The 11,612-nt window shown below is 37.1% G+C and overlaps 1 protein-coding gene across 1 annotated transcript; it reads left to right on the plus strand.

Annotated features, from left to right (window-relative positions):
- Positions 1–3,808: 3,808 nt before the first annotated feature.
- On the plus strand, positions 3,809–5,052 carry LOC111886715 (protein PLANT CADMIUM RESISTANCE 3). The gene is made up of 4 exons (XM_023882957.3): positions 3,809–4,137; positions 4,246–4,317; positions 4,407–4,619; positions 4,710–5,052. Exons 1-4 carry the CDS (start codon positions 3,891–3,893, stop codon positions 4,796–4,798), a joined length of 621 nt encoding a protein of 206 aa, XP_023738725.1. The 5' UTR covers positions 3,809–3,890; the 3' UTR covers positions 4,799–5,052.
- The last annotated feature ends 6,560 nt before the right edge of the window (positions 5,053–11,612 follow it).

Raw genomic sequence — 11,612 nt, forward strand, 5'->3', positions numbered from 1 at the left:
TAATGTTCTAGAGAGAAAAAATCGAATTTGAATGATTCAAAGAATAAAATTCAATTTCTAGAACAAGAATTCATTTCAAAACATAATACCTACAACACGAGAAGATCGATGTAAGATTCATGAGTTCAAATTGTCATTTAGAATCATTTTCTTGAAAAAGTTCTTAAACCTTCAAGATTAAGCTCTGATACCATATGTAAGATTCCATGGAAAATGACATTGCAAAATTAAGAACGTTCTAGTATACTATGTACATACATATCAAAACGTTCTAGTAGATGATAAAATTTTATATTGTTCAATGCTTATGTTCAGCATAATACGCGTAATACACCACACAATTATAATACTTAATTTGTCGGTATATCCGATGATACTTAAAGTAATTTTGCTTTATTATTATATTTATATTATTGTTAATAATAATAATAATAATAATAATAATAATAATAATAATAATAATAATAATAATAAATGAAATAATATTAATAAAAGGAAAACAAACACAAAATAGAATAAAAACAAAAAAAAACATTAATGAAAACAAAAAAATAAAATTACTAATGAGATGGAGTTCATGTAGAATTACCCGTATGAATCTTCATCAACAGGGCCGGCCCAAGGATTGGGCGAGCTGGGCCACAGCCCAAGGCATCACAATAATAGGGGCATCAGATTTGGTCCACTTATTATAGGTATGATATTATTTTGACCCAAATTTTGATCCACGAAGTCCAAGTCAGTGTAGGTTATCACTTATTACCACATCGGCAAAAGAAAACTAGCACGCATCAATAAGTTCCAAGATCAGAAGACAAAGAGACGTCTTGCTTCATGTGAATTAGGGAACCAAGGAGACGTGACTATTTCACACAATTTTCCCCTCATACTTGATCATCGATTGATTTAATGGACTGCTGCTGGTTTTTATTGGATAACTTTGCTCTTAGTTGTATTGATCTCTCTAATTTGTAAGTTTGAAGACTGATGTTGTTTGGGCTATTTGACTGTTTTACCCTTCACGCTACTTTTGGTCTACTTTCGCTTCTTTGGTGGTGCTGATGATGCCTTGTGGTTATTTTTTGGTGGAATGACAAAGGTGGTTTAGTGACATTCTTGCACCTCGTAATCTTGTATTTTAGATTGATAATGCTGGGAAATTTCCTTGAAAATTGACTTATTCGTCCCTTGATGATTGCAGATTTCTAATGAGTTTCCTAGAAGTTTTTTTTTGCTTTGGTGAAGTGTTAAATCTACAGTTTTGACCATTATGCCCTTGGTTCGTTTTAATGGTTGATTTTATCATATTGGCTTTTAAAAGGATTGGTGGTGTAAGTGTTGGTAATTGGTTATTCTTATTACAATCAAATCAAAACTTGATTGGTATTTTTTACTGATGATTTAAGAGTTGATTGCTATTATTTCATGGTTGAAGATTCGACTACCAAACATACTACACTAATTACCTCTCAAATTGATGTTCTCTCTTTCAAACTTTAATGTTTATGTATATTTTGAGTAATTGATGTACTATCATTTAATCTTGAACACATTGTATCTGTGTCCAGCTTGCTGCTGACTTTTTTATGAGGTAGGTTGTTTCATAATGGTTGAAACCAAAGTGGGTATGTTGATAAATATTTTCTAAAATAAAATAACATATTTAATTGTTAATTATTTGCTAGTTATTTTGTTCTTTAGTTATTACATTTCATTTATTTCGTTCATAACTATTTGTTATATATATCTTAAAATATAGGGGCATGATTTAATTATTTTGCCCTGGGCATTGAAAACCAACGGACCGACCCTGTTCATCAAGTTAGCAGTGGGAACAGGTTTCATGTCCCAGGGTCGACAGATTAGGCGAGGATATGGTTTATCTTACCCCCAAAACACAAAACATTAAAATGGATTATCCTCTCTAATAAATGTAAATAAATCTGCCACTTGTCATCACCTTTATTCAATATGACACATGGTATTTTTTCTATTTTTAGATTTTCTTTTAAATCCATTTAGCAAATTCTGTTAGTTTTGTTTTTTTTTTTAATCTAAAAATATAAAAGTTGACTTAATTTTAAACACTGTTAACTAATCCTTTAATTCTAATGTAAATTGTTAGGCAATGTATGAAATTCAAAATCAAGATTCTCAATTGTCAAGTAGAGATTTCAATCATTCCTTTTTAAAAACACGTATTTTTGAGATACGTTTCATTGTTTCTTTCATTCACAGATTCTGTACAATTACAAATCAAATATTCATATCCTTTCCAAAATCGAATTTGTAAAGTCTGTATAAGTACAATGTCATTTATATGTTATCACATTTTCTTGAAAGAATTTGTTTGCAACATCACGTTCGAACTTGCTCCATAGCATGTCCACCATACAAAATTGAAATGTTAATCAACGGTTATGATGTTGATTTTTTTAATTTTATTAGTTTATTTGGTTAATAGATGGTATTAGGACAACTTGGATTGTGTGTGGTATCATACCATTAACTTCAATTATATATGAGGCGTATAACTGGTTTTTTTTGTTATAAATTGCTCAAAGTTTTATTTTTTTTTACATATTTTAAATTCACTTTTTGGTTTTACACTGGGAATTTTTATGTGAGAATTAGTTTTTTCGAAGGTGTAAAAAATAACCAAGACCAGTTATCAGTTCCAAAATCTTATGAAAAAAAAGATTTATTTTGTTGTTAAAAATCCCACATGAAACACAATTTTCTGTTATTATTAGAGTAAAACTACTTTTTTTGGTCTTGCGCTTAGTTGAAATGAATATATATATATATATATATATATATATATATATATATATATATATATATATATATATATATATATATATATATATATATATATATATATATATATATATATATATATATATATATATATATTGTTTGGTCACTCTTTTACTGTTTCATAATGGCCTTTCACACGAGTGCATTCTGGTCTTTTCCTTGAGGTTGGAATATGCTCTTTTTTGGTTTATTGTTAAAATAGACATTTCTAATCTTTTTTTATGTTTCTGTGTTGGCTAAGCTAGAAAACGAAAGACAAAATGAGTAGAATTGAGGGGCTAACTAAAGGGTATTTTGGTCCTTTTCAGGAATTAATCAGTAAACTGGCTCTTTTTCACGATTGGATTTGGAGTAAAAATATTTGCTCTTTTTTGGTTTTTTGTCGAAACCACCAAAAAACCTTCTTGCTATGTCTCATGCGATGTGTTTTCTTTATTAATGTTAGAATTTATTTTGTTTTACCAAGTATTATTGTTTACTTGCTTTAAAATACATATAAGGAAAGTCAATTATACTACTAAATCATTGACATAGACAACTGAAAATCTGGAACAATTTTTTTCCCAACTGTATGATTGTAATGCTCACCAATATATATTAATTTTTTTCTTTAAAAAACTTGTGTAATACACGGCACCTTGTTTTATAGTGATATATGATTATATGATCAAATAATGAAGAATATTAAAACCGATTCGATCGAATCAGATTTGGGTCCATTGAATGACCACAAGGTTTGCCATATGTTGATTGTTAATTTTTTTAGATAAATAAAAGATTGTGAAACATTATCACAAATTGGAATTTCATAACCGAAAATGGTATAAATTCTGGTCCATTTACAACATCATCCAGTCTCCACCACTAAATTCTTTTATCAAACCCTATTAACATGCAACAATTTTCGTATCAATGCATGAATAGCAATGGCTAAAATCATCCATGAGAATCATATAAAGAGATACATTCATTGCACTAATCGCAAACCAATTCTCAGGGTAATTAGACTCGATTATCCAATCAATCCCTTGTCTCTGGATAATTGAGTCTATTGGATAATCGAGTTTGAGATGAATTCCTCAGTCCCAAACGAAAAGGAGAAGACTCCTCAAACTACAACTGGTCAAGCTCCCATGGTTCTACCATCCGACTCCCAACCCGCCACAAATCCACCACCCGCATCTGACTCAGACTCCAGCAAAGGTGGTGGTGCACCACAACAATCCGGCCAGTATGTGGTTGGGGTTCCACCCCAACAAGGCGAGATTCCTACTTGGTCCACCGGCCTTTTTGAATGTTTTGATGATCTCCCAACTCGTAAGTCTAATCATATATATCATCACCTTAACATATATACACATTTTCATGTTTTGTATTTTTTAGCTTCTTCATTAGATCACAAACTGATGTACTTTTTGTCAACAGTTGTCATAACTGCTTTCGCCCCTTGTGTTACTTATGGACAAATCGCAGAAATGATTGATAGGGGACAACAGAGTAAGTTTTCATTTCAAGAAATACTTAAAAACGATCAAAGTTTAGTACTTTTATTAAGTCATAACGTTTTTAATTAATTTGTGTAAAAGCTTGCTTTGTATACGCGGCGCTCTATGCTGGGATAATGTACTTGACGGGATGCGGATGTCTGTTGTCGGCTTACTACAGGATAAAGATGACACAAATTTACAATTTGCCTAATGACCCTATCATAAACATTCTTGTTCATCTCATATGTGAACCATGCGCCTTGTGTCAAGAATATCGTGAACTTCAGGCTCATGGTTTCAACATGCAACTAGGTAACGTTTATATCTGAATTTGTCTTCTTTCGAACATTTTGTTGTTAATTAATTATGTTGATTCATTTGTGCACCAAATTTTTTTTTCAGGAGTTGGGTGGCGAAATCAATCTCCCGAAATACAACAAAGCGGTGGAGTCATGGTACCACCTACAGTTCCTGGAGGGATGTCTCGTTGAAAAGCAGGCAAAAAGTAATCACTTTTGGGATATTGAGGAATTGGACATATGCTTGGTTTTTTTTAACCTAATTATATAGTTGTGTTATAATTGAATCATGTACGTACGTTGTTATGCTGCTACTGTGGATATTATCATCATGCACTTTTTGGTTTTTCAAAGCCAAAGATAAATATATGTAGGGCTATAAAGTTCATGTAAATCTTTGGTTGTCGAATTTAATACATCGCAATGTTTGAAGTTAAGTTACAACATTTTGCATTGTTTGTGTGCAGTCTTTTCATGATTCTTAATTAAATCTACTGGTTCATCTGGATTCTTTATAAGGCTTTTACTTGTGTATAAAAAGTTTATCACAATTGCAAATGTGTACATTAATACACACCAATCAAGTAAAACCCTATTCGACTAATTATATACCTAGTGGGAAGACGAATATTCCCCCTCTATGGAATACCATTAGAAAACCGTATTCTTGGTTCTATTTTAATCCTATATAATTTATATATCCATTTAGTAGTATACCCAAAAGATGGTAGATGTAAAATGTACTAATTAAATAGTTAGTAGTTTGAAATTTGTTTACTAGAAATGGTACAATACTATATTATTAATATATTGACCAGATTTATTAAAATTGCCATCATGGACTATTTATGATTATATGAAAAAAAAAAATGAAAAAGATTTAAATAAATCAATTCATATTTTAAGGTCCAACATTTTTTTTATGATAATTTAGTTTTTATGAAATAAAATAATGTTAATTAAAGTTTCATTAGATAGTACTACAAATAATCAATGACAAAATTGTAAAAAAATGGTTCGTATGGTATGTGTTTTATTTTTTTTTTTTCATTTAAAAGCTCCAAACCATTAAAAAAATTAATGAGTAGTGCTTTTGGGCTGCTTGTATATGGATATGGTGTCTTCCAAAATTCTTAATACTGTTATACCCTTTTATTTTTTATTTTTATATTTTTCTAATATTTAATTTTATATTCTAATAATTAAAAAGATAAAAGAGGGCCGATAACTTCCCCGCCTAATCGTGTACCCAGGCCAGTTATCCAAGGTAGTCCAATATCGGCCCGTTTCAATTAGGTCGGAAGCCAAGAAACCACAACCAAAGCCCATCATGAGTGAATCACGACCTAAATAATGGTACACAAATTCTTGAATCAACAAGGGACATATCAACCACAACCAAACCAGAAAAATGTAAAAGCCACAAATTCATGCCGGTTAATTTATAGATAATAAGCGTTAAAAATGATTTTTTGATAAAATATTATATATATATACACACACTGAAATTCGACTTTGTGTGAAAAAATTATGATTCTTCGAAATTTCGTGATTAAACTGACATAACTCTACGTATCATAAAAAATAAATGTTTGCTAAATTACTTATTAGCCTAAGTGGTCTAAACAAAAGTTATAATAGTTGTTAAACCAAAAGTGTGCATATAGACAACGTCTAAATCAGACTTCACTAGAGGAAATTATGATTATTTTAAGATTCAACATAGCAGTATACAGCTCAGAAATTGAATTTTAGATCGGTCGATTTTTAGTCCACCAATCTAAACAAAAATTGAAGATCTCGTTAATTGGAGTTCAACGATATAAAGACAGTCGAAAACGGACGTCAGATGACAATATTATGAATTTTAACGGACTTTAACAGTTTAATCCTATTAAAATATAACTTTATAAATAAACTCAAATTTAGCTAATGGAGACTAAACGAAAGTTGTAAATGTCGTCAATAGCTACACGTTGATATAAAGAATGTCAAAAACGGAGCTTCTCTGCGAAAGTTATGAATTTTTAAAGATTTAAAATTTACATATGTGTTTGCTTGCTACCCACATAATGATGTTGGGCGTACCAAAATTACGATGGGCGTACGATCTATGATCGGCGTACCCCAAAATTACTTTGCGCATACTCTATCCTTACAGTGTAACAACGGAAATTTTAAAACAAATTTTTCATTTCTAAAAATGTATTTTCATCCAAAACAAGGCATAAATATCCAACGTATCATGTCATAATACAAATCATATAAATCCCAAGATCATAAATCATCCATCAGTGTGTACAGATCACGCCGGCACCTTCCCACGGTCCTCGCTAGTACCTGAAACACATACACAACAAGTGTAAGCATAAATGCTTAGTGAGTTCCCCAAAATACAACTTACGCACGTACGCCTTTCCAGGCCCTGACCTTCCGGTCCATGTGTCTCAGGGGACTTCCGTCCCTGCTGGGTAAACCTTCCGGTCCTACCCACGCCAACCTTACGGTCCACATTACAACGCCTTCCGGCCCATAACATATTCGCCTTCCGGCCCATAACATAATGCCTTCCGGCCCATATCAAGCATATCATACATAGCACATATAACAATTAACTTATCACATATAGCACATATGTCTCATACCATATCCGACCTTCCGGTCACACAATCAAAACCCTTCCGGGTATAGTATAGTGAGAAGACTCACCTCGTGAATATCGATAGCTAGCAAATCCCGAAATCACTCGTGCTCGATCCTCCGAGCTACAATCTCCCTATATCATCATACGTCTCTTATTAACATTTTTACCACTAAGGTTGACTACCCTTTTTAAGTCAACACTAGTCAACTCTTGGTCAACGGTTAACGGTCAACTTTGACCGGACTCGGCGAGTGCACTAGGGCGACTCGGCGAGTCTAGACGTTTTCACCAACTCTCTAGGATTCCCTTTTGACACGTCGAGTACTCCCCCTGACTCGACGAGTTCCACCTGGAAGAATCGCGGGGCCACTCCGACTCAACTCGCCGAGTCTCAAGAACAACTCGGCGAGTCCCAGTTCAACTCAGACCACCTGTCAACCCTCTCTAACTCGCCCTGACTCACTGAGTCAACCTATGACTCGACTGGACCACTCACTAGGCGATCTAAGGGCAATCTTCAAGCTACTCGCCGAGTCTGTTTGTCGGACTCGGCGAGTCCATGCCATGCAATCACTCAAACTTGCTTCTAAGGTCAGATCTGCTCCAACAATTCATAGATCTGGCCTTCCTAGACTGATTCATCACGTAAAGTCCTTATCTTGGTGTTCATAACACACCCCATGTCTCATAAATGGCATTTTAACCTAAGGCATAAGGATTCCAATCCAAAACCTCCATTGATTCACAAAAAGCTTGGGCAAAGGGACACTCTAGACCTCCAAGGGTCCAGATCTATGGTCTAAATCGCTTAAGGGACCAAGGGAGCACTAGATCTAGCCACAAAAGGGCTCAATAAGCCCTAAATCAATGTAAACATCAACATAGCAGAGGATAGCTCGAAGATATTACCTCAAATGTGATGTTTTGGACCCCAAACTCTCAGGAAGTGGCTCCTCTTGCTTTCCCTTAGCTGATCCTCCCTTTCACTTGCAAGATGACACCTCCAAGATCAATAATGGCCTCCTTCTTTGCTCCAAACGCTCACACTCGATTAGGGTTTCACTCAAGGGACTGGTGAGCACAAATGACGGCCATAAGGCCCTTTAAATAGGTCCTAAACCCAAGAAATTAGGGTTTCATTAAACAGCACGGACTCGCCGAGTCCATACCTTGGACTCGCCGAGTCCAGGCGCGAACCCGCGTCCAGAATCGCGATCCTACTCGGCGAGTCTGAGCTCCAACTCGCCGAGTCCCCTCACAAAACATCAAAAATTGAAAGCATAAAAGATACCTGGAAATCCGGGCTGTTACAACTCTCCCCCACTAGAACTAGACTTCGCCCTCGAAGTCTCGCTCTAAAAATAGCTCCGGATGCTGCTCACGCATCTCACGCTCCGGCTCCCAGGTCATCTCTGATCCCTTCCGATGTTGCCACTGAACCAACACCAAGGGTACCTCCTTGTTCCTCAGAACCTTGATCTTCCGATCTCTGATGGCCACCGGCCTCTCGGCATAATTCAGGCTCGCATCCACCTGAATATCTTCTAATGGAACCACTGCCGACTCATCGGCTATACACTTTCTCAGCTGCGACACATAAAAAGTGTCGTGAATCTGCCCCAACTCTGCTGGTAAATCCAAACGATAGGCTATCCGGCCTACCCTCGCAATCACACGGAATAGACCAATATATTGGGGCCCCAATTTTCCCCTCTTCCTGAATCGGATCACTCCTTTCCAAGGAGAGACCATCAGGAGAACGAGATCGCCGACCTGAAACTCAAGCTCGGATCGACGTCTGTCCGCATAACTCTTCTGTCAGCTCTGGGCGGTCAACAACCTCTGTCTGACCTGCTGAATCTGCTCTGTCGTCTGAAGCACGATCTCTGTACTACCCATCACTCTCTGCCCAACCTCTCCCCAACAAATGGGGGTCCGACACCTCCTCCCGTACAACAGCTCAAAGGGTGGCATACCAATGCTCGAATGATGGCTGTTGTTGTAGGAAAACTCTGCCAAGGGTAAATACGCATCCTAGCTACCCCCGAAATCCAACACACATGCTCGGAGCATGTCCTCAAGCGTCTGAATCGTCCGCTCACTCTGACCGTCTGTCTGGGGATGATATGCGGTACTAAAATGCAGTCTAGTACCCAACTCCTCATGAAATTTCTTCCAGAATCTGGAAGTGAAACGCACATCATGGTCCGAAACAATCGAGATCGGCACCCCATGCCGAGATACCACTTCCCTCACATACACCTCTGCCAACTTTTCCGTTGAAGAACTCTCACTGATGGCAAGGAAGTGAGCGCTCTTCGTCAACCTGTCCACAATCACCCAAATTGCATCAACTCCTCTGGCAGTCCTCGACAATTTGGTGATGAAATCCATGGTGATTTGTTCCCACTTCCACTCGGGAACCTCCAATGGTTGCAACTTTCCATGTGGTCTCTGGTGCTCGGCCTTAACCCTACGGCAGGTCAAGCACCTCTCAACAAACCATACGGCGTCCCTCTTCATACAGGGCCACCAATACTCTTTCCTCAAATCCAAATACATCTTTGTAGCCCCCAGATGGATCGAAAATTTCGACCGATGAGCCTCTTCCATCAAAGTAATACGCGTACCGCCCACAAACGGTACCCAAATCCGACCCTGAAAAGTCATAAGCCCTCGTCCATCCGTAACGAACTCCGAAACCAACCCAACGACCCGCTCCTTCTTCTGCATCTCCGGTTGCACAGCCTCGGCCTGTGCCCCACGAATGACATCCAGTACCGGAGCTATCACGGTCAATCTCAAACATACATCCCGCAGTGGAGTGCTCTCCGCCCTGCGGCTCAACGCATCGGCTACCACATTAGCCTTGCCTGGGTGGTACAGGATCTCACAATCATAATCCTTGACCACATCCAATCACCTCCTCTGCCGCATATTTAGGATGGGTTGATCCATCAAGTACCTCAAACTCTTATGGTCCGTGTATATCGTACACCGAACCCCATACAAGTAGTGACGCCAAATCTTGAGGGCGAACACTACTGCCCCCAACTCTAGATGATGTGTGGGATATCTCGTCTCATGAGGCTTCAGCTGCCTCGATGCATATGCTATCACATGCCCCCTCTACATCAGCACCGCTCCCAGCCCCAAAATCGATGCATCACAATATACTACAAAATCCTCCATCCCTTCCGGGAGAGCTAATATCGGGGCTTTGCACAACCTTTGGCGAAGTGACTCAAAGGAGGTCTGCTGCTCGGGACCCCATGAAAAAGCAACACCCTTCCGGGTCAATCTGGTGAGTGGCACTGCGATCTTGGAGAAGTCCTTGATAAATCTCCGATAATACCCTGCCAACCCAAGGAAACTCCTGATCTCAGAGGGTGACTTCGGCACCTCCCAACTCATCACCGCCTCAACCTTGGCCGGATCGACCAGTATCCCTTCCTGGTTAACAAGATGTCCTAAGAACTGGACCTCCCGCAACCAGAAATCACACTTGGAGAACTTTGCATAAACCCCATGTGTCTCACCAGGTTTCCAAACCTGATTCGCTCAGTTGATTTGTATCACATGTATCGATGTGGAGATACGTTCACTAAGAGATTAAAGGAGATATAGTTGATTAGTATAAATTAATGTAAGATCTATTTATGCTTATGTTTTGTATCAGTTATGACATCGCAAGTTTTGAAAAAATTTTAATACCGAACATTTCTTCGGAAATGTTTAATGTTGATATTATCTCAAATTGAAATAATATTTTTGGACCAATTCTGCAAAAAAAAAATATTATGTTTTAAAATAAGCATAAATAAAATTTTTAAAATGACCGTAAATTTGGGGATGTCACAGTTGGTATCAGAGCATTAATTTAAGCGAACTAGGAATTTATATGATTTCTAAACTTAAACTTAGAATGCTTAGCAATGATCATGAGGAGTGTGGCTGTTATATTTTAGGTAGTACACCTAAATTAACATAAGCACTAGCTTACTTTAGGGTAAGATGCCTAATTTACTTTTATCTGCTAAACGATTTGTAGCATGCTTTAGGTTGCCTAAATTGATATTTATTAATTAGACTTAAGTTTTGTTTCCAACCTAGATATAGGAAATTTTATGTGTTTAGGTTTCTATACATTAAATTACGGTAAAAGAACTTCCATATAATTTTTTGGAGTAATAAAGACTATTATAGGTCTAAACCTTCTCTATCTATATTCTCATCTCGATACGCTAAACGTCGGTTTGGTGTATAGAATAACATGGTGAGGACAAGAAGCGGACTAGGAGACAACAACATAAACCAACACCCTGATCGAGTGATTGGTCGTGCACAAGTCATTGCACCTCA

The sequence above is a fragment of the Lactuca sativa genome, chromosome 8 (genome assembly GCF_002870075.4).
Source record: "Lactuca sativa cultivar Salinas chromosome 8, Lsat_Salinas_v11, whole genome shotgun sequence".
In the NCBI taxonomy this organism is placed as follows: Eukaryota; Viridiplantae; Streptophyta; class Magnoliopsida; order Asterales; family Asteraceae; genus Lactuca; species Lactuca sativa.